General features: G+C 40.1%; 1 protein-coding gene across 17 annotated transcripts in view; it reads left to right on the top strand.

Annotated features, from left to right (window-relative positions):
- Window positions 1-24,648, top strand: part of LOC126340904 (disco-interacting protein 2) — a 1,418,593-nt gene that overhangs the window by 1,290,737 nt on the left and 103,208 nt on the right. For all 17 annotated transcript variants that reach the window (XM_050001746.1, XM_050001738.1, XM_050001743.1 and 14 more), the window contains 2 exons: window positions 13,464-13,598; window positions 22,258-22,560. In XM_050001746.1, coding sequence (XP_049857703.1) covers window positions 13,464-13,598; window positions 22,258-22,560 — 438 coding nt within the window. The remainder of the gene's footprint in view (window positions 1-13,463; window positions 13,599-22,257; window positions 22,561-24,648) is intronic.

Genomic DNA, 24,648 nt, shown 5'->3' with positions numbered 1-24,648 from the left:
TGCTGATTTATACAATTTATTACAGAATAACCGTTTGTCATAATAATTTAAATTTGATGCCGTTATATAGGTTAGTGTTACTAGTTTTTTTTAGACCACTTACGTTAGTAAACCTCAACGTGTGCTCGCTCCCTTGGTAGCTCGGAGAATGTTGAGGCGGTATTCCAGTTCCCGCCAGATGTTCCGTGACGTGTGGTGGTGGTGGTGGTTAGTGTTTAACGTCCCTTCGACAACGAGGTCATTAGAGACGGAGCGAAAGCTCGAGTTAGGGAAGGACTGGGAAGGAAATCGGCCGTGCCCTTTCAAAGGAACCATCCCGGCATGTGCCTGAATCGATTTAGGGAAATCACGGAAAACCTAAATCAGGATGGCCGGAGACGGGATTGAACCGTCGTCCTCCCGAATGCGAGTCCAGTGTGCTAACCACTGCGCCACCTCGCTGGGTCTCTGTGACTTGTGTTCTGTCACAGTAACCACAGCAGCTTGTATCCTAGCCTTTAGTTCGCGGTTGTCAGCAACTGGTGTGACGAAGACTCAGTCCTTGATATAACCCCCAGAAAAAAAGCCAAAGGGCGTAATGTCTGAAGAGGGGAGTAATGTTCGGATCGGTGGATTGGAAGGAACGGTCCAACACCCTGCCCACCCCGCCCTCCAGACATTAAGCCCCTTGACTTTTTTTTTGGGGTTATATCAAGGACAGTGTCTTCGTCACACCAGTTGCTGGCGACGACGAACGGAAGGCTAGGATACAAGCTGCTGTGGGTACTGTGGCAGAACACATGTTACGGAACACCCGGCGGGAACTGGAATACCGCCTCGACATTTTCCGATCTACCAGGGGAGCACATGTTGAGGTTTACTGACGTAAGTGGTCTTAAAAAAAAAAAAAAAAAAAGCTAATCTCACTAACCTATGTAACCGCATCAAATGTAACTTATTATGTCAAACGTTTATTTGTTCAAAAATGGCTCTGAGCACTATGGGACTCAACTTCTGAGGTCATAAGTCCGCTAGAACTTAGAACTACTTAAACCTAACTAACCTAAGGACATCACACACATCGATGCCCGAGGCAAGATTCGAACCTTTGACCGTAGCGGTCTCGCGGTTCCAGACTGAAGTGCCTAGAACCGCTCGGTCACTTCGGCCGGCGGTTATTCTGTTATAATTTTTTTATAAACAGTGTAGGACTTCGTACTTACCTTATATATCATCTTGTAGTTTCGTAGAATAATGCGCAAAGTTTGACGCAACCCGAAATTTACAAATGAAAACGTTGGAAATTAGAACTGACCTAATATGCGTTAAATGTTCTTTACTGATGAAGTGTTACTTGAAGAAATATATATCGTCAAAGCTATTTGCTTTTTACGCATAATTCGATGAGCCATCCAAAAAGGAGAAAGCGCACAGCTCGATATATTACAACTTCACTTGCTTCTCGCAGATACCTCTTGTTGACGATTTTTGACAAGGAAAGGGCAGTGCAACAACAATCTAGGAGTGTAGCGGAAATGGTCAGAGTAGTTCACTCCAGCCCATATGCGTCCACAAAGGTTTACCCAAGAAAGGACAAGATTCCAAAAGTCATTTTTATGTAACTGATTAGTTGAGTTCGAGAACGTGTCGTGCCCGCGAGAAATGAATTTGACAGGAAGTAAACAAAGCTTTTTGTATTTTGAACTTTTGATAGTTACCTAGTCAATATTTTTTAAAGAAACATTACTGCTTTTCGTTGAAGGTAAGCCTCTTTCATTAATATACGATAAGTACATTTGTAGGGTTACACGTTAATCGGAAAAACGGAATACTTTTAGAATCACTTTGTTGTCTCTCGGCCAGTCAGGCTGTTGATACGTGTCAAGTTGACATTCATGTCTCATACTGCTGCCTACGGTCTCTTGGTTGTGTAAAAAGATACCGCCTTTTATTTCACATAGTTTGGCACTCGCAAACTCACTCATAAAAAAAAAAACCTGTAGGGTATTTTCCGTTGACCTAGAACCATGAAATGTGCAAGAAGCATGGTTTCACAGTACCACTAAAGGAAAAAACGACGTTAGTTAATTTGTTATTACATCACACGCAAAAAATTCTTTTGTCGTTAGTTATCCGACTTCAAAGTTAAAATTGAAACTTCAGCGAAAGTGTTGTAATTTCCGGGTCAGATATCTTTCCATTAACAATGTGGATAACGGAAAAAATGGAGACTCTTCCAGTCTCCTGATGTATGAATATTTTTATGTACGTAATCAATTTTGTACAGAACCCTCGGAGTTCGAGTCGTAGTCGCACTTGATCTTTTTTTTATATATTTGTGAATGTGGACACGGCAGGCCTTCAAAAACGACCATCAAACTGGTCAGTAGAAACAGCTGTTAATAGTCCGGGACACAACAAAAATGGCCCTAGTCTCCCTGTCATTGTTTGGACGTGGCAAGTGAACTACAGAACTGATACTTCTGTGGCTGGATGTCGCGCGGTGTTGCACTCACTTTAGTTTAAGAAGGTCCAAACAAACTGCCTATTGGCTTCTGTCTCGGTTTCAATCAAACGTCGGCCGAAGAACCCGAAGCAGAAGCCAATAGGCAGTTTGTCAACAAGTGTCCACTAAAGCCTTAACAATTTTGTAAAGGTCCAAACACCTTTCCGGCCTTGATATTTTACATTGTTTCATTTTTCCGGTGCAGAAATTGAGGTTTCTTTGGCATTTGGGTCCAAAGATGGAGTAGAGAGGAATATACTTAATCCGCTATAGTTGTTATACTTAGCGAAGCTGAATTAAGTCTCAGCAAGCCTTTGAGAGTCAAATGCAAACTTCCTGTTAAGATTAAGATGAGTAGCAGTCGAACATGCTTTTCTTTTGGGGAAGTGGGGCGAGTGCTGGGCAGATATAATGTAGTATTTATACGCGTACTGTTCTAGGAGTTTGAAGTTTCACTTTCTGTTGCTCACTGAGAACTGTACATGGAAGCGGTAGAGAAAAGTTCTGGTACTTTATTTCGGCAGTGTTCTTTACAGGTTCACATCGTCCAAGGTTGTTGCCAGGACTAGAAAACGATATAATATAACGTGAACAACCTGGTAACCAAACAGCGCAGTGTTTAATAAAGCCACAGTGTTTCCCCTTGCATTCGGCAATGTTAAATATGCGCTTGGGTAGAGTCAGAGACATTCATTTCTAGAAATGCGTGAGAATTCTGAAATAAAGTCGTGCACAGATTTCAGAAGTGCGCACGTGTCTGTTCTCCTTTGTGGGCGCCTCTAGTTGTATCTGTCTACTTCATGTAGCTACAAGATTTTTCACGTTGCCAAACTGGATGTATGTTTATACAAATGAGCGCTGATATGAAATTTAAATAATTCTACCCTTGGATAAGAGTTCAGCGGCCCAGGAATTTTTCTCTCCCACAGAGGTTTGTCACCCAGTTTTTCCGATTAAAATGTGATTTTTTTTATACGATTGTGATTATTTTAGTGAGTGTCTTGTACATTTCGAAGAGGAGGCTGATGCGTTTATGGTTTTTTTTCGTGTTTTGTTTCTGAAATAAAAGAACTGCAGCATTGTTCAAATTCTGGAGCACTGTTTTACTCTGCAGACATTCTGTAAATAATCGTTGTTTAATTTTGAATTTCTAACAGTAGTCGTGCTTGCATATGTGTTTGCAAGACAGGTGGACCTGAATTCATATATTTCTATAAGTAATTTCGAACTTGCTATTGCATTACTTGTACTCAACACTCTCTGCTGTGCGATTTGGTTAGCAGTCCAGCCAGATTTGTTCTCTATAAAGTAATGTAGCACTACCGTTACCTTAGTATTGCTGTGAGAAGGACGGCATGGAGATCATGGTTGGACATTGGAATCTAATCTTAATCCTGACTAAAATGTAATCGAAGGCTATCCTCTGATTTCTTCGTAAAATTGCTGTCTGTAGTTAGGATGCACTACGAACATACACTGTGCAGTATTCGCGGAACATGTCCAACGTAAGCCATCTTCCCATACGGTCGATAACTGTGAAGTCGAAGACTTGGTACAAGATATAGATGAATATGGACCGGATAAGCCGCTATGGCGGTATGTAACGCCTTACAGCAGCCGTGATAGCAGTGTAGGTTTGTGTTGATAGTGACGGCGACGTGCTCCCGTGGTATTGGAGGTGCTGCTTGGCGCTTCTCGTGCGAGCAGTTACCGCTTATGGCGCAGCTAGTGATGGAAGGTTATGGTCGCCGCACCGTCCACCTTAGCACTTGCTACGAGCATCCGCCATAAAGAAAACCTCATACAGGAGGCGCTGCACAAGCTCTCAAGATGTTGCTATTGCACGCGCCGATCAGATAAACTGCAAATAAGTAACACACGTTGCCACATGTTTGTCCTTAAATTTCAGTGAAAAACGTCTAACACAACACTTGGGGACAGATCTTTTTTTTCCTTTCTTTCTTTCCCATGTCAAAACAATTTTCTGTTAAGCGAAGCATGCGAAAAAGTACGGTATTCTCGATCTCGTCAAAATTTAGTCATTTCATTTCCCGATTAAGTTTAAACTTGTTTTAATGTAATGTACAGGGTGTCCAGAAAAGGACTCCCTGATTTCAGAATTAAATATCTTGAAAACAAAGATCGATAGAGGAATGCAGTAAACGGTATGTTTATTGTGAAAGCTGTAAGAAGTTTATACAGCAGTTTGAAATAATAGTTACAAAAGCTGCTAACAGATGGCGCTGTAATCGCCATACGTAATGCCTAGTATAAATAGTGATCCGAAGCCCAGAGAGATCAGTTCCACTATTGAAACACGAAAGGAGGTTAGCGTACCGAAGGAAGAGATTAAAACCATGTACTCCACTGAACAACGCGTTTTTCTGGTGCTAGAGTACCACAGGTTAGAAGAGAGTCCTACGGCAACAAGGCGAAGTTTTCAACCAAAAGGACCCGATGCGAAAACCATTCGTACGCTCTTCGCAAAATTTCAACGAACAGGCAGCGTAACTGATGATCTAGTGGGGCATGTTAGCCGCAAGCAAACCGCAGTTACGCCTGAAAATATCGCCACAGTTTCTGGAACTATTCAGCGAAATCCAATGTCATCCGTCCGTAGAATTGCATCTGAGACTGGTTTGACGCGTTCCAGGACGCAGGAAATACTGAGAAAGAGCCTACACATATTTCCATTCAAAATTCAAACGCACCAGGCCATACCCGTACGAGCTGTGCAACAAAGGGTTGCCTTTGCTAATCAGATGCTCACAATGATTGATGGTGAAGGATTTGATGTTGGCTGCATCTGGTTTACAGATGAAGCACACTTCCACCTGAATGGATACGTGAATAAGCAGAACTGGCGATCTTGGGGTTCCGAAAAGCCATATTGGTGTGAAGCGAAACCCCTGTATTCTCCTAAACTTACTGTGTGGGATGCAGTACGCAGCAGAGGCACTTTTGGCGCTTTTTTCATTCCAGAAACGGTCACTGGTGCACGTTACGTTGCAATTTTGGAACAATTTGTCGCCACACAGCAAGCGTTAGAGGATCGACCAGGTACTGAATGGTTTATGCAACTACCATCTGAGCTACCCATGCACGACTCACGCCCCGTCCTAAATAGTAAATTGTCGGGACCGCAGAGTTGTTTCGAATAAAGCGATTTCGGGCTAATTGCCGGCCGGAGTGGCCGAGCGGTTCTAGGCGCTACAGTCTGGAACCGCGCGATCGCTACGGTCGCAGGCTCGAATCCTGCCTCGGGCATGGATGTGTGTGATGTCCTTAGGTTAGTTAGGTTTAAGTAGTTCTAAGTTCTAGGGGACTGATGACTTCAGATGTTAAGTCCCATAGTGCTCAGAGCCATTTGAACTTTTTAACTACTCCACACTTGCCCGCACTCTCCTGGAGTATTACTGTGCGGTGTGGGAACTGTATCAGATAGGAGTGACGGAATACATCGAAAAAGTTCGTTTTGTATTATCGCGAAATAGGGGAGAGAGTGCCACAGACGTAACACGTGAGTTGGGGGTGACAATCATTAAAACTAAAAGGTTTTACGTTACGGCTGGATCTTCTCGTGAATTTCAGTCACCAACTTTCTCCATTCCTTTGGCGCCCACCTACGTTGGGAGAAATAATCATCGTGACAAAATAAGCGAAATCAGAGTTCGCGCGGAGAGTTTTAAGTGCTCGTTTTCCCCGCGCGCCGTTTGAGAGTGGATCCTTACAGAAGTAGCTTGCAGGTGGTTCGTTGAACCCTCTTCCACAATTTTGAATTGCTGAGTATGATCTAGATGTAGATAAGATTATTACAGTCGAGTCACCGTAAGGAAATTCCTGACATCTGGCAGCGCTTTAACAGCTTTCAACTGCGAAGTGCAAATGGGTGTAGACGAAAACGATCGTCGTCTATATAACTGTGAAGGGCCGTTGTCATAGAGACGTTTACAAAATCGCGTTGTAGGCTTGCGAAGCAGCTGCGCCCAGCGAACAGATACTGTCCAGAATCATGTTTCTTAATTTGAATCCTGCATTTATACTTTCGTAAATTACGCACATTTCTTTGTACGATTGTTTCATAATTTCAAGGGCGTTTTCACGAATACATGAATATTAAATTTTTTCGGTACTTCGCCTCAAACACAGTTTATATTTTGTGTTGGTTTGTAATAGAAAGTTGCCAAATGAATACCTGGGCCGTGTTCGACAGCTAGTACGTTATAATAATCATTGTGATAAAATTCAGTCGACTTTTAGTAAATTATCGTAGCGCCTGATACGTTGACAGTACTAATATAATTAATTTTGCCGACAGGAAGAGCATCCGGCCACACTTCCGCTAATATTGCCAATTCCACATTAACAAACCGACCACGTGAAAATGAAGAAATCCTCAGTTCCGTGTACGGTATCATGTTTCCTCCTCTGACTTGCCTTTTTCTTCACACCTTAACATAGCTTCCAATCTGTTTTTGTAGATAGAATTTATTTCTTTAACAATAGTCATTTTAATCATCGCAACAGTATCTTTAAAAGCGGTACAGCCATCAAAATCGAAGTCACAAACAGAGAATCTTCAAGTACTTACGAAAATGCATGTATGTGGCCACAGGTGGTCAAGTATCTATCTGACATTGTTCGCAATGTCGAAGTCCATATCATTTCAATGATACTAACAATGTTGCATTTTATCCTTTGTTCCTTTAATCATAATTTTTCCTGAGTCAGGTGCATTTTAGTCCTTACAGCAGGTTGCTCGATGTTCTTACTCGAGTCATTTAAATGTGTCGATCTCCCCATAAGTCTGCTGTGACTCTAAAACTATTTCTTGGATGAGGAAACACGTCGAGTAAAAAAAATAAATGAATAAATAAATAAATAAATACATAGTGACAGAACACAGTTTCCTGTAGAACTATATTTTGAAAGTCATTGTAAACGTTCCAAATTGTATGAACTTGAAACCGCGATTTGCGTCGCAGTCCGGATGTGGGAACTTAGTTGGGCTGCAAAACGATAGAGCCATTACAGTGTAACACTTTTCTACCCGAACCGCTACGTTAATTGGCTGTACATCTGTCGCTCCGCTGCCATTTCTTTCGAGCGTTTGGCGTTCACTGAATTGTTCACTAATTATGCAACTTCCTAGCTGCCAGCTAAGTAGGCCCCATTGCTATTAATAAAACTTTGCCTTTTGCAGGGCATTACTTTTTGCGCAGAGCGACGCTCTAATTGGCCTTATCCACCCACGGTTGCCTCTTCTTGTTAAGGAGTTTGGCAGTCTTTAGCCTTACCGACTACCGCCTCTTTGCTGCAGTGTGGTTTCTAACTATTTCAAGTCGACGAAAACTGTGGATTTTCTCCACAATTTTTGCCTGGTTCATTTCTAAATTACTAATTTCATTCTTTCTCAGAGGAAAAATTCGTCTGACATAGCCAACATACGTTCTAATTGCCTTACACCTCACTCAGTGAAACTTTCCTCAAATGAAATAGTTTTCTTACTCGCTCGGTGATTTATTGTGTCAGGTCAGTAGGCATTTCCGTGGCTCGATCCCATAACGCCAGTTGAAAAATCTGTATTACGCTGCGTATGTCGCATATTGGTTAACTGAGGAGCAGAAAAGAACAAAGCCAAGTGAAAAAACAAGCGGTGTTTTGCATTTTCGTCACACATAACGATGTTGAGCTTTAAATCTATGTTTAAGCAAAAGGAGGATGTACTTAACAGAGGACGAAAAACAACAAAGCGAAAGCTGCCTGTTGCCGATGGTTGCTGTAATTCATTGAGGGCATGTGTGAATCCCAAAATTGTAAATCGTTTTCCAGTGCCGCTTCTGGTTGGTCGTGTAAAGACTCCAACATCGATGCTAGGAATCAACCGATTTTCGCTCCCATGTAAACACACAACCGATTTGAAATGTGCTTGCGTTGTGAGGTTACGTCTTTTCAGATAATCTGGAGAGAGTAACATCTTGTGCAGTGAAGAAATAAAAATATTAGATTGGGCATGAAGTTGCCTGCCGTTAACATTTAACTGAAGAGAAACAGGCGTTTTACTTGCTACATCATAAACCGGAACAGCTGATTTTCAGATGCAGTTCGTGCAAAACTGGCGATCGGAAAAATCGGTGTTTGACCGGTCTACCAAAACCGCTCCTGGGCTTTACTTGTAATCAGGACGGCGAGAAACGGTCTCCGAAATTCTGTTTTCGTCTTCTTGAAGTTTCGTCGCATGTTATGAGTAGTGAATGTGGTGTTACGCTTGCGATGCTTTCTTTCGTTTTTTGGAAAAATGTATACTTTCGTCAGTGAGTTTATAAATACGGTCAGTTAACTGTAAACAGTGTTAGAGGGCAAGAAGCCTCTTTTAGAGTATAAATAAAATGCTGAAATAATAATTGAGCAGATTTATTAAAAATCTTAATCTGTTCCTTTTCTGCATTATTGTCATTCAGATTTAAAGATTTATCATATCTCCAAAAGAGTTGCTAGATTCCCTCTGCATGAATTCTGCCCACCCGCGAGTGTATCTAATCAGACTCATGCGAAAATTTGTCATGTCATGAATCGCAGGTTCTCACAAATTTTCCATAATTTTCCTGCACTCTTTCCTTGCTGACTGCAGACAGACAACTACTTCTGTCATCACCATTTGTCTTTCCTGTATTATACAGGGTGGCCACAAAGTCCCGTTATCCCCTATAATAATCAAAATAAACCCAATTTAAATAACGTGGAAAACAATTCTGTAGATAAGTTTTCCTGAGATACGAACCATTACTTGTCCAAGGTAGCAGTATGTGTACCATCATTCACATGGAAGGAGATAAAATGCCGACAGTCGTGTGCATATTCGTCGGAGCATTGGTGGTATAAATTGTATGAAAGCTTGTCGCCCAGCATCTTTCAGATCAGTGGTATCCATGACGAATATCACGTGTTGAGGTGGGGGCTTTGTGATAGCCGTTTTACAGAACGGATTTCACAGTGAGCTGGATTTTCAGTTGCAATATCCATTTCGAACGGCTCCTGTAACCGAATGAGAGGCAATATGGCTTCCTCCCTGTCGTTTATATTCCTCGCTCCCGTGCTACACGAAAACAGAGGCTACTGTCCGGATAATCCGTGTATTATCTACGAAAATATCAAGCTGATCCAGGCGATTGGACGTTGTTGCTTGAGAGGCGGCGTAGAGGTTAGTGCACTGGAATTGCATTCAGGGGGATGTGGTCAGATCCCTGTTCGGCCATCCAGATTTAGGTTTTCCGCGATTTCCCTGAATAGGTTAAGAACAGGCCCATTGTCGTCCGTATCTTCCCTTAATCCGAGCTTGTGTTCCTTCTCTTATGATCTCGCTTTCGACTCTAATATTCCTTCTTCATTTTGTTGCTTGATTCCGTTCACTCTGCAATTTTATTATGTTCCATATAGGCTATAATAAGTACATTACTGGTTATCGTGTATTTCATGCTTACTTCCTAACCCGACGTATTGAACTACCGTAGTGGCGACACCCGGGCAACAAATAAATGACCAAGTTCCAGAGGATGTGTACCGTTCTGGCATACGACTTTTACATAAAAAAGAATTAGTATAGTTCCGACGACGACGCCATTGGACACGAGGCACAAGCTCGCTTTAGGGAAATCGGCCGTGTCTTTTCAAAGAAACCATCCAGGAATTTACCTTAGGTTTCTTAAATAACATCCTAAAGGTGGATGGCCGGACAGCATTTGAAAATTTGTCCTCTTGACACTGAGTCCACTGTTTTAGCGCCACGATATTTGTATGTACTGTCTTAGTCTCTTAGGTTTGTGAACTCATTTTTAACAGTGCTTTTTAATAACAACACATTAAGTAATACAAGGATTTGTGTATATAAGGGGAGACTGTGTGAATATATTAGGGGGGAACAACCATATGTTTCGTCGATGAATTTGTTTATATATTAATTTGTACACTTTAACCAAAATTACCTTAGAAATTTACATTGTCAGTAAGAGCGCTCATAATGGTGCTGTTGAGTGCCCGAAACCGAGAACCATCATCATTGGCGATGACTGAAATTGTGTGCACTGCAGCTCTTGTCTCGAATAGAATAGCTCGTCGCAATGAGTGACTGGCCACCGCACGTAAGAATGCTGCCGATTTTTACACACACCAAGAAAACTTAAATGTACAGGACTACAGTGTTGGTAAATAGTTTCGCGTATGTGACTGATATCACAGAGGTATACATAGCACTTACGTCACCGCCGCAGCGGTGAGGGGAATTCCGGCAGGTAAGATTCTTCGTCATTATACCTAGACTGCCTGAGGCTGCTTGCAAAGCTTTATATTCCATGTCCGATTGCTGTTAGCAAGAATAGTTAGTGGTAGTGGCCTACGCGCGTATGCACGCTACCAGGCAGCAGTTGTGTTAGTTATGTGACTTTCAAATTGTGTAAAAAAAAATAATAAATAAATAAAATCCAGTGATCACCAGAAATTGCACACTGCATGTGATAGTTGTACTTCCTTTAGCGCCACAGCTGTAGTATTTTATAGTTCCAAGTTTCTATTGTGTAATTCGTTTTTCGTTTTATAGACTTAATGTTTTGTAACCAGGTAATATATAACGTTGTGTCACGTGTTGTGTGAAATACAGTAATATTCTCGTTGAGGGCCATAGTAGTCCGAGGAATGTAGTTTCCTTAAATTCCACAACAGGTGAAGATATTTAGCATGTCTGCTGGTCAAGCCTCTGTTGGTAATCAAGTCTGTGGCTATGCACCTACCTAGACTTCCCGTATATCAGAAAGTAATTCGAAAATATCACCTGATAAAAGAAATCAAAAAACTTGAAAGCTGAAAATAGTTAACCAAAGCTATCAGTAATGAAATCATCGACCAGTGCATACGGGAATCATGATGAAGTGCTGTCGTCGATGGATCCTTAAACCCATGGCTTCAGGTGGACAGTACTCGCAGTACTCACTGTGATGCCTAGTTTGCCCCAGTCTTGGGAGATGCTAAGCAGTTTGTAACAGTTCCACTGGCCATGCCAAAATGTAGTGACTTTTTAGTCTCATGTATTGCAGGTGTTTACACAATAACACAATATTTTGGCTCCAAATTCTGAGTAGACTGTTCGAAATCTCAAAAGGGGAAGACTGTGCTGAGCGATTCAGATGAGATGTGCGCATCTGAAAAAGTCAAATGTGGTATGGTATTAAACTGCATAGCTCATATTTGGTGAGAGTATCATCATTATCTTGACTAGTAGTCATCAGTTCATGAAATCTGTCTTGCGACCGATAACTCGATGCGTGTCTCCCAGTTTGACGTTCCTGGGGCACTTGCTCTTCTTTAACGATGCTTATTAAATATGCCAGGGGCTCCTCACTTAGTCCCACAGCATTGACTGGATGTCATTCCAAAAAGTTTTCGTGCAGTCCTTGTACACGAGTTGCCAGTGTACCATATCAGCTAGTTTTTGCTAGCCAGTGAGACAACCGTTTTGGAGGGGTGTTCCTAGTGCCAAAATTGGCAACTTGAGATAATGGTAAGGCTGCAGCATTACCTGTAACTTCCGTTTTCTTGATCAGAGACTGTCATATATGTGACAGTTGCCACTATTTGATGACTACATCTTCTTGAGTTTGTAGTGTGGTCTGAGTATCAGTGGGCCGTGAATGATTAGCTAAAATTGCTACAAGCTGAAATGAGAGGAAATAATAGTTATGCATTATCTGCCATTCGTGGAAAGCCAAGAGCTTTTTCCATTAGCGATAAGCCTCAAATTCTCATAATTGTCAAGAAAATGCAATGGTTAAATCACTGGACCCGTCTTCTGGAGGAGTGTGGTTCAAATCCAAGTACAGTCATCCTCGCTTTGTTTTTCAGGGGTTAGCCTGTACCACTTCAGGTGAATTCCAGGATGGTTCCAGTGATAAAAGCTGGCAGATTCCTCTCTCATCCACCTCCACCACACTGCCACCATCCATGACTACACCATCTGATTAAGTGAGATGAGGTGGTGCAGTAGTCAAGATACTGGACTTGCATTCAAAAAGATTATGTTTCAGTCACCATGTCACCATCCAGATAAAGTTTCAGTGTGGTTCCCCAAAACTGCTTAAGGCTGATATTAGGGTCGTTCCTTTGAAAAGAACACAACTGATTTCGTGCCTCATCTTTTAATGATCTCAACTTGTGTTCAGTCTTGGATGACATCATTGATAGGACATTAAACTGTAACTTTACTTCCTTTCTAATAACCTCAAAGTGGATGAGACTTCTGCATAATCTATCTCCCTGTGAAAACAAAAATGGGTAGGAAATTGGAAATTTTGTGTTTTTCGTTTGGTGTGTGATTATTGAGATGAGTAGGGGCATCATAGTAAAGATAATGGTGTGCTGAGAGTCTCTGTAACACCCTGAGGAAAGGGAAAATCAGTCTGAGACTTTCAACCAGGTGATGGATAGGAGTAGACCACTTGAACTGATAGAAATTGAAACAATCAGTATTGACTGATTTATGGTTACAGCCATTGTGAGCTACTGGAATATGCTGTGTTCAGAGTGCATGCGACTGCAAAACCATAAGTGACATGTGAGTCAATGGTTGTTGAAATAATGTATGTAATTAATTTTAGTATCATTTTATTTACTGTCATACTAGGCCCAATAAACACAGTATCATCTACAATTGAACATTGGTTATGACCTGAAAGAACACTGGTTAATGATATTCAGTTCAGCTACTCCTGTCACCTAACTTACAGTGCACATTTAGTTACAGTTTTTTTTTTTTTTTTTTTTTTTTTTTTTTTTTTTTTTTTTTGCAATCTCTCTCTCTCTCTCTCTCTCTCTCTCTCTCTCTCTCTCTCTCTGTGTGTGTGTGTGTGTGTGTGTGTGTGTGTGTGTGTAGCTTTAGACTAGTGTAGTAGGCAGAGTAGTGTTAGTAATGGTAGTGTGTGTCGTGTTGCAGAGGTGCGGCAGGAGGCAGTCCAGCAGGCGCTGGCGGCGATGCAGGGCCGGCCCAAGCCATCACTGCCGATGCCATCCAAGCGAACCTCCGTCATGGCCAAGAGCCCAGACCGGGACCGCGACCGGCACGACTCTGGTAAATGCTGTGCACAGCTCCCCCACCTTGTTATCTAGTGAATAAGACATCTTGTTAGTTTTCCCCCCTGCTGGTAATAGTTTCAGTGGAAGTCTGCAAGTGTGGGAGTGTCACTTGCATATGCATGAACACACTGCACTTCACATTGCGTAGAAGTTACAAGATAGCACTCTGAAACTGTGTATCTGCTATTACATTCCTGGATAGTGCACGTGAAAAAGGAACACCACAGTATTTCCCTGTGAGCTTCAATTTATTTGTATTTTATCTAATAGTCATTGTCGGTATGTGAGTGGGAGGCAACAAAAGTTTTGACATTTGGAGGAAGAAGTTGTTGTTTGAAATTTTCTGAAATGATTTCACCATCTCATCTAGGTTGTTACACCCATGACCCTCTCTCCCCTAATTCCTTTTTTCAACTGTTTCACTTTCTTCTGACAACTATTTGTAGCAAGGACCCATATCACATAGTCGAAGAGAACTGGAAAGAGTAGTATTTTCCATGTGCTCATTCTTCTTAACTGCTACATCACCATATTTAGTTGAATCAACACCCTCAGAATTGGTATAACTTTCAATATTTCTGAAATTAAATCGAATTCTGTTAGTATTCATGTGGAGAATTGCTCACTTTTTATTGTGAAGGAACTATTGACACTTTCTGTACCATCTGAGATCTTGTTTAAATCATTTTTTAATTCACACCAGTGATCTTACTTGTTTACATTCAACCCCACCCCACGTAAAATGATCTTCACAATCCAAACTCGCATTTTGCATCCTGCCTCATCGCAGACAGATGCATCAGTTCAGTAGTAAGGGTTCAGGAAGTGCTTTATTGTGAGACATTAAAACTATTCTGTTATTGCCCACCTTCCTCTCTCTCTCTCTCTCTCTCTCTCTCTCTCTCTCTCTCTCTCTCTCTCTCTCTCTCTCTCTCTCTCTCTTTTTTTAAGCAGATATCATATGAGACCAAACTGCTGATCACTGGTCCCTAAGCTTACACACTACTTAATCTAACTTACGCTAAGGACAACACACACAGCCATGCCCGAGGGGTGACTCAAACCTCCGACAGGCATAGCCGCGCGAACCGTGACAGGACGCCCTGGACCACACCACTACGCCGCGTGGCCTTTTCTCTTTGCAGTTTAGAATTCAGACACCTCTTGGTTCTAAATGCTTACAGTAGCATTGTGCCTTGAGTTGGCAAGGTTTTCTCATAAGTTACCAGAAAATGTCAAAAATTACTAAAATGTGAATGTAGAAAGTGTTCTCATGCAAATGAGCAGTATCTGTCTGACAGCAAAATAATTTGTACAGTCTCATATAAAGTATAATGTTCCTCAGTCTAGTACAATGTGGATTGTAGAAACCAATTACAAAATAATAATATGTCTAACAGTTAGTAACCAAAGTTTTTAAAGTTTCTAGTTTTAGTCTGTAAGAAATTGTACTTTACATCCGCCACTCCTACACCTTTTACAAAACTACTTAATTGCAACCTCCCCCAACTCTTTATCTTAGATCCTGGATACATTTTTGTTAATGTGTAGTGTGCAACCACAGAGATCGTGAATCCTAAAAACAAGATTATGTATGTGTACTGATTTAGGTAAACATGAGGAGCAGCAGTGTGAGCATACAGATACAAATCATAATGACAGAAACAAAAGGAAATCTACATTTGATAATTTAATATGTTTATGTGAAATATAAAGCAAACCAGAAAAAAGTTATTCATTTATTACAACATATTCTAAAAAAGGCCAGGAGCCCCAGTAATTGCCTATTAATGCCTAGCAGGTTTCAGCAGTTGACAGAATGATGCTTCTAGCAATCAAAACCTCATCTGTCTGTAAGACATGTGAACGTAAATATTAGTCTTTCCTCAGTTGATAATCAATGTCTCATTTCCACTTATATGGCTCAAAGACTCAACCATGTTAGTGATATAGTTCAGTGTTATTTTATTAATAGAGAAACATTCCTTGCTAAAACTAAAATCACAGAATATGCTATCCAGTGATAATTCATGTTCATCACTGTTTGGAATTTAGCTGCCTAGTGTGTAGCGGTTCAACCTGCTTTGTTTATTTCGTTTGTTGCTCTTGGTGTTGACTTAATGCATTGCTACACTGGCTGAAAAATGTGGTTTGTAATTGGGACGCTGATTACGGTAAATAATATGGCCGACAGAGCAAAGTTACGTTTCACTGCCTTTTACTTTCGCTTAGCACAACCTCCCAATCATACATATTGAACATTTATGAGCAGTGATAACATAACCACATGTTCACAGTCCTTCAAATAAATTGAACAGTCACTGTCATTGCTTTAACACACGGCCTATTGGTGTATCGCCTATTTCACTGTTAAATTGATTCATTGTTGTCATTGTAAGCAACACAGATTCCTCGTCTGAAACTCGGCCGTGGACTGACTGTCTCGTGACCAAAATTTGGGTCCTTATATATCATCATAGGTACTGAAACTACACCTTGTTTAAAGTTAAATGTACAAAAATTACAATAAAATTTAAGTTAACTGACTACATTGAAAAGTTAGTTTTTTTAGCAGTTTCTTCTACTACAACGTTTAGGCTGAGTTATTTGTTTAAATCGTGAAATTAACAAATATCATTATGTAAACAATACTTTTGATAAAACTGTTGATTAATTTGGAATTAATTAAGTGGTGGTTTTGCTAACACGTTTTCGAATAGAGCCAAATAGGTACTTTAAGATTACTAGCATAAAATCTATGAAATGTTTATAATTAGTATAGAATTTATATATTTGTTTGTAAGTCAACAATAGAATTTACGTTACGAAACAATTACTGATTTCACACTATAATGAAAGATACTAACTAGGTATAGGCCTAGTCAAAATAAATTAGAAGATAACTTACATACATAAAACTAACCACAAAATTACATCTGTTATATTCTTTAAGACGACGGGCCAACCTTTCTCTTTTATATAAATGTAGATTACACTCACGTATGTTAATGGTACTTAGTTAAAAGTGAAAAAACGAATTTAAGGAGGCAAATGGCAAAACAAGAGGGGAATTAAAATTATACCAGCTTGCTTCGTCACAAGTGTTTTGCATGCTCCGCTATAGAGCAAACGTTTACAAAAATTACAGATGCACAGTAAAGTTGTCCATCCAAGGCCAGAATGATGAAAGTACCGAAGCCTTAGCACAGATACAATTCTTAGTATATATGTAATTATTATTGATTCTGGTATTCACAGCAAATGCATGGCACATAATTGCTATTAAACAGGGTGTGTGTAGCCATAGTGAATTGGATGGTGTAATCTTCATGATATGTTAATTAAGCAAATTGTGAAATATTCTCAATTGAGATGCACTTCACCCTACACTGAAATTTCACACAGTGGTATCAAGTAAGATTCACTTAACTGTTGTTGTAGAACAACAAACCAAACATTCTGCATGTACTGATTACCTGAAACGTAGAAAACACAGGTGGTTGTCCTTTCAGTTCAGCAGTCGAAAACCAGCATATTCATTCACAGGAATACTAGACATTTATGACATAATATGAGAATTGCCTTTCTCGTACAAAATATCCTATACTTTTTTGCTTTGAATAGCAATAAGAGAAATTTCATGAGACTAATTCCATTATTATGTTTGACATTATTATCTTTAACAATCATTACCACTTATCATAGATTAAATACAATAAATAATACATTTGCATACAAAAGCAGAGGATCATTAAACACTTTAATAATGGAATTTCAATGTTCTAAGGGTTTTTCTTAATTTTTAATGCACTTCATTCAACATACTGTACAAGTTTTGAATATAAAATAAATATAAACTTTGTCTTTCGGTCATACTTTCAATTTTATACCTCTGGAGTAAACAAACAACACAAAAGGTTAGGATGCTTCTATCTTAGATTGAAGCTCTTGTTCTTCAAAGTAGGTTTTGTTAGTGGATTAATTTACTATCTCTCATTGTTAAGACTGAAATTAGTATTAATAATTTTTACATTTTTACATTATTAATAATAACATACAATTGTTTGAAAAAGAAAAAGCAAAAAGGCTGAAATAAAGAAGCAAGTTGTGATCATCAACTCTGAAGTATTCCTTTGGCAGAACAGTTAGATAAGGCATATTGTGAATTAATACATAGTTCCATTGCCATGGAGGTAGAAGGTGTACAGTTTCAACATTGGAATTCTTTAACAGTGCACCAAATATGGGGGAACATGTGAGATTATTGCAATGTAGCCCATGATATCTTGACTTTTGAGTGGAGCACTTGAATAAGAGTATGAACAATTGAAAATATGTGTGAATAGCGTCTTAAGGAAGTGTACATTCAGTCCAACTGGACAGTTGGCACTTAATATTTTGTAAGCTTAGATTGGTGCAGAGTAACAGCACAGAGAAAGCTACCAGCGTACAAAGTATGTGTACAGTTCGTAAGCACCTATCATAGAACAGAGAGAGTCTTCCATTCCAGCCCTGCCTACACCATGGATGCCTGTGTTGTTGTGAGACAAAATATAGTCTGAACACTCAAAAAATCTTGAAGAAGAAGAGGGTGAGATACTTTTCATTTGCTCGAGAAATGTCTTCATACTGACGATTAATGAGTAAGGAAGCACTTCTGTGAACATGATTAAAAAGGGTTGATCAAACCTGAGACTTTTGTAGTGTTAAAGCTCATTTCATAATGGATCATAAACTGTGGGATTGTTTCTGGTGTAATTTTATTTGAGTTGTCATGAGTTACAGCAATGATGGGCAATAAAATATCCACCATATTTGCTACTCAAAAACGAAGTGTAGGTGCTTCATAATGTTAGAGGTGTGTGACCAGGGGGGGGGGGGGGGGGGGGGGGGGGGTTGGGGGGGAGGTGTTGAAGACAGTCAGCATGTTGGCTGGATATGTGAGCGGAACTAGCAGTGTGGCATCAATGTTGTCACTTTGAAAGGTGCTACACATCAGTTTCATCATGAAGTCGGATTTACTATAGTAGACCAAGTGATGGAAGTGTCATCAATCAGCATGAATAACCACTGATTTAAACACCATCTTTTCTGTGTTGTGACCAGATGAAACTACTTTTGTCCAGCCATTACTGTGGGTTCTTTGATTGTTCTGGGAGAAGGTTCATCAAATTAGAACACATGAATTATTAGTTCAGTTCAATACATAAATGGATAAAAAATTTAACTTTCACACAGTTCTTTGCCACAGAATTGCTTGATAATTTACAACTATCTTTGACTACGGAAGCATCACTTGATACTCTAAGTAGCAAATTGTTATCTTGATGTACAGTGTGCGACATTTATAACAGTACACATTCATTTGAAAGTTTACAGCTGCCATTGTCTTCTACAGCGATGTTGACTGCTGTAGCTGATGTCACAAACTGGGACTGAGTTCTTGTTCTTTGATGCCTGACACTATATTGATTTCAGATGTGATGATGGTGGTGTGCTAAGAGGGGAGGCATGGTCTTCAGAAACTCCACCTGTATGTTTTTACAGAGTGCAGTAAGATCTTTCTAAAGTCTGTTACTTCTGTGGTACCAATTTGCATTGACAACTTTGGTATGGCACCATGATTTCTGGGTGGTACCAATTCAGAACACATTTCCATATCATTCAGTTGCCCTCCTTTCCAGTCAGTCCTGAGAATGCTTTGTCACAAAATATTTGTCTTATTTTAGGTGATAGATATTTACAATCTGTTGTTATTGATTTGTTATATTTGTTTGTGACTAACAATTGAAAGTGCCTTATCAGAAAACAAACCACTGAGAAGAACAATTCTTCATGTGACAGTCAGTCTCTGAAATCTGGCTTGATCAAAATTTTGAAAATAGTCAACATAAAGCAGTAAATTTTTTTATGAATTTAAAGTTTAGTTATAATAATGATACTATTAATCCACATTTGAATCTCATGTTAGCCATGCATTGTTCTTGACTGTGTCTAGCATGGCCTGAAAACAAATGGCTGGTGTGGTCTAATGAAAAATACGATCATTGACTGATTCATATTTACTGAGAAAACAGTAAACTGTGTATGTGTCTTGACATATTGCGAGCAAATGAGGTTACATAGTGTTGACAATTCAGATCTAGATTTCTATGGCTCTCCTAAATTATAAAATGGTTCCAGTGAAAAGAACATGCCTACCAAGTGCCAATGTGTGAAAAGATGAATGGAGCAGTCAGCTCAGTTGAAGGGTATTGATGTATCATTTACTGAGTGACCAACAGAGGAGCGTCATTAGCAAAAAGGAAGCAAATCATATTCAAATAAGGGTCACAAGTGACTACATGTTGATCTTATGATTGTCCAGGAATTGTAAAAACATTCTCAGACCACAGGTACAATCATCAGATGACTTGGCCAAGGGTGGCCGACAGCTAAAACATGTTATGATGACCATATTATGAGAATGGCAGATTGCTACTCACCACATAGTAGAGATGTTGAGTTGCAGGCAGGTTAAAAAAAAAAAAAAAAAAAAAAAAAAAAAAAAAAAAAAAAACTGCTGAACAGCTCTTAGCCAAAGGTCTTCTTCTGAATTTGACAACTTACACCCACACATTCACACAAACATGACTCACACACATGATCACTGATCCGACTGCCGCAGCTAGACTGCAAGTGTCAGGGTATGATAGGAGAAGCAATCTGGTTGGTTGGCATGAGGAGGAGTTTGAGAGGGAGGGATAGCAGGTTAAGTATGGAAGACAGTAAAGTGGTGCTTGTGGGAGCATACAGGGATGAGATTTGAGAGGGTAGGGGCAGCTAGATGCAGTCAGGAGTGAGTTAGACAGTGGGTGGGGGAGGGAGTGGGAGCAAAAAATGAGAGAAGTAAACAGAATGGGTGCATTGGTGGAATAGAAGGCACCTAATTGGCACTACCCTCTCCCCACCTCACTCTGTATGCTATCACAAGCAGCAGTTTGCCGTTCCCCATCCTTACCCTGCCATCCCTCCTCCTCCCTGCCCCAGCCTCCTCCTTACCCCACCACCCATACTATTGCTTCTCCCGTCATGCGCTGATGCTCACAGTCTGACTATGGCAGCCAGATACAATGGTCATGTGTGTGAGTTGTGTTCGCATGAATGTGTGGGTGTAAGTTGCCTAATTCAGAAGAAGGACTTTTGCCCAAAAGCTTATTTATTTAGCAATCCTTATGCTATGCCTGTCTGTGACTCATCTCCAGTATATGGTGAGTAGCAATCTCTCCTATTTATAATATTGTGATTATTCCATTCTGGATTTTCTGTTGTTACGTTATAATGATTGATATTTAGTTTTACAGACTTGAAGGGATATGACCACCATTCCATGCATACTTCTCTATATAAGGCCTGCAGTCTCCAGGATGATAAAACTGATGATAAAGCTACTAAACACTGCAGGCAGGAGGTTTCATGAAAGTGGCATTTATTATAGGCAAACACCAATGAGAATACTGCTTACAGTTAATCACTTTAGTGAGCATTTAGTGTGAGCAAACTGCCATTGAGACTGGATTCTCTCAGAAGATGAGACTGGGTTTGCCTTCCAAAGTTATGTTAGATGTGTTTAACTTTACAACCATGTTGTAACACATTCCATACTATAAAACATCTGTAAACAAGTTGGCTGAGGATGAAACATTGTCGGTCTGAGGAATGATCTTTGTGTGGCTCACAGGACTTTGATTTGCCCCATAGAAATAAAATCCTTTATGCTTATGTGTGTCCTTAGGGCTGTGCAGTGGAGGATGATTTCATAGTACTGAACAATAGTGGTCTACATAGAGGGCTGCTATTGTTTATGACTAACTTCAGTGGCAAATAATTCAGCACACTTAATATGTAGCTTGATCTCCTAAGATGAATCCCACCTATGTGTCCAAACAGCAATTTTGAATATTTTGCAAACTATGCTATGTAGTCAATTTTGACATGAAACGTGAGTGTACAGTTTTGTGTTTAAGTCAGTGTTTCTATGTTTTCATATTTCTGTAAACTTTGGTGCAAATTGTTTCCATTAATGATACCCCCCCTTCCCTCCACCAACACCACCACACACACACACACACACACACACACACACACACACACACACACACACAAATGACTGTTCAGCGGCTTTACATATTCAGTGCTCTAGCCATTTTATAGCCATACAAAGGCAGTAAAAGTCTTCCTCATTGGATGGTTCTCTCTCAACATGGTAGTTATCAGTAGTCTCTTTCTTTTTGAGGCTCATCCTCATTGTCACATGGTTCTTGGTCATCAGTGACAATGTCAGTTATTTCATTGTCTGCCAATATTTGATACCCAGGGTCATCATCACATACCAGCAAATATGAATTAACTTATGTGTTTGTTAAATTTATGTTGTGATTGATGGATATTCAGATAATCAGTGGACTGGTATATTAAAAAAGTTTTATCATAAATTATTTGCCTGTACCAGTTTTCGTGTTTTGTGAATGTTCTCTTTTGTATTCTACATTTCTGCCAAGTTTCATTACGTATGGCAGTCCATCCCAATTAATGGGAATCACTGTAAATTGTTTCACTTATTCTTACACTCTGTGCAGTGTGAATAGGTGCTAATAAGTTTTTTGTCGGTACAGCATCAAGCTCTGATGAAGACAGTGTGGTGAATGAGGGTGGTGGCGACGTGCAGAGCACACCAGAGCGAGAGCGCGCAGTCGTGCCACGATCCCATCAGCACGGGCACCAGCACCCACAGGGGCAGCCACAGCTGCAGTCGGACACCAGCAGCACAGGTTCTGCCCGCGAGACGCCACCACAGCAGCGGGAACGCTCGCAACAGCCTCGTCACACCCGCCTTCCTAATGGTGGCCCTGGGCTCACAGTTTGGGATGAGCGTGATGTCGCTGACATCACTGATGTCATGCACAACATGCGGCCCTGTAAGTACATTTTGTAATATTACAGGTAATAGTGAATTTATACTGTCTGATTAACCAATTTTTTTTTAAAGAGGTGCTTACCACTAGCTCTTGCTAGTCTTCTTCAGCTGTTGTCAGACTTGTGGTTCTTATCAGCCACATTCCAGTGAGCTTGGAGTGGAGCAAGCAGATTTTCGTGATATTTGAGAGGACCTCCGAATTTCTGGCATGTGCCTAGAAACTAAGGTTAATGTTCCAGAAGCCTTACAATAATGAGTCAGTTGAATTTATTCATTCCTGAGACTTCTTCACAGTAAAAAATGAGAACTATATTACGTGTATGCACGTGTGTTTATTAGCAATAAAAAAAGAGTGAAGCAAATGACCAGTTTGTCCTGTGATGCTCTGTATCTGCTGCAAGAACGCTCTGGCACTCGTATCATAGCAGTGCATTTTTAGACACATACACACATGCGGTGCAATCTGCCTGTACAAATGAGGTCAGTAGTGTGTGCCACTGAAGTGTTACTTGACACAGAATAAGCCAGTTCGAATCCTAGAGGTTCAAGAAATGTCCATCAGGAATATTTGGCCAAGAGGATGGAGAGAAGTTGTGGAGTTCACTTCTTCGTAACATGGCTGGGTGTTGTGTCTAGGAATCCTGCATACTCAGTTCACTAGATAAACAATCAAACAACTCATGTTAATGAGTTTTATTATAACACAACAATACAATACTTTACTTGATAGATGTGTCGCAAGCAAAGGGCGACATATAAAATAATCATTGTTATTTTGAATAGATGAACACAAGCCTGTGCTACAAAGAAACTGCTAATGATAGAGGCTACAATGTGTCGCTAACAGAGTGGCTAATGTTGAAGCTGCTATCTAAGTGAGCTCTCACTAGTGGGGCGTGGCACTTATGTTGCCTTCACATAGCGGCCGCTGCTGTCAGTTTGTCATCCTGGAGGGAGGTCAGTGTGTGTACTATTGGCTGACCTCTTCTCATAGCCTTCTCTTCCCTGTTATTCCCAACAGGTGTGCTGGCACTGACTTTACACTGCAACAGTGGGTATAAGTGTTATAGATCCTCACAGAAGTATTTCATGGTGTGCAATCATATGACACTGTTGATGGTAGTCTATGAAGCTATTGTAGATCCATCCATAACAATAAAAATGTTACACGAGACTACACACTTCAAGTATTTCTCCCCAAAAGTATTTCTCGTGAGATGAGAATGGGCAGGTGCTTTGGAAAACATTTTCAGTGCATGGGTATTACTGCATGCTTAATTACTGCATCACAATCAGATAATACAGAGTTTTCAGAAAGAGAGACTTGTACCTTGAGCACCATAAAAGAACATTCTTGCAATATGTGGAGAGTGTCTTAATATCATACTAAGAATTCCTTTCACCTGTGAGAAACTGCAGTTGACAAATTTGGCACTGTTGCATCGATGGAAAGGGGCTTTGTTACTTTTGAGCTCCATGGTACTTGGCATAAGGCCAGATGTCATTTTGGTCTTGTGGTACAAAGAAATGTTTAAAGACTTCCAAAATCTTTCATTTTTATGTGTAATTGACATTGTTATAGGTGATAAAAACAAGACATTAAGGCTGCAGTATTTATTAATGTAGAAGTGAGTTCCTGTGAACCACAAATCATATTGTGGGAAATTCAAATTTCGCAAGAACAGACAGTGCCTCCTACCTTCTTAAGAGGTGTAAAGAGAAATTTTGTTAGTATACTTTCTTGGGATAGTTTCCTTCTATCTTAAAGTGTCTTTAGGATGGGTCACATGAGTGATAAGTAAGAAATCTACTTTGTAGACTGATTGCATTCCCCTAGTACTTTACCAATGAACCACAGGCTGAAACTTGCTTTACAACTGAGTATATGTGATTATTCCATTTCCTGTTCCTACTAAGTGGTACACCCAGGTATTTGTATGAGTTTACTGACTCTAGCAGTGACTCACTGATATTATATTCATATGATACTATGTTTTATCATTTTGTGAAATGCACAATTTTACATTTCTGGACATTTAAAGCAAGTTGCCAGTATTCACACCACTTCGAAATCTTATCAAGGTTGTGT

Source organism: Schistocerca gregaria, chromosome 1, assembly GCF_023897955.1.
Source record: "Schistocerca gregaria isolate iqSchGreg1 chromosome 1, iqSchGreg1.2, whole genome shotgun sequence".
In the NCBI taxonomy this organism is placed as follows: Eukaryota; Metazoa; Arthropoda; class Insecta; order Orthoptera; family Acrididae; genus Schistocerca; species Schistocerca gregaria.
This window is presented reverse-complemented; position numbering and strand designations above follow the sequence as displayed.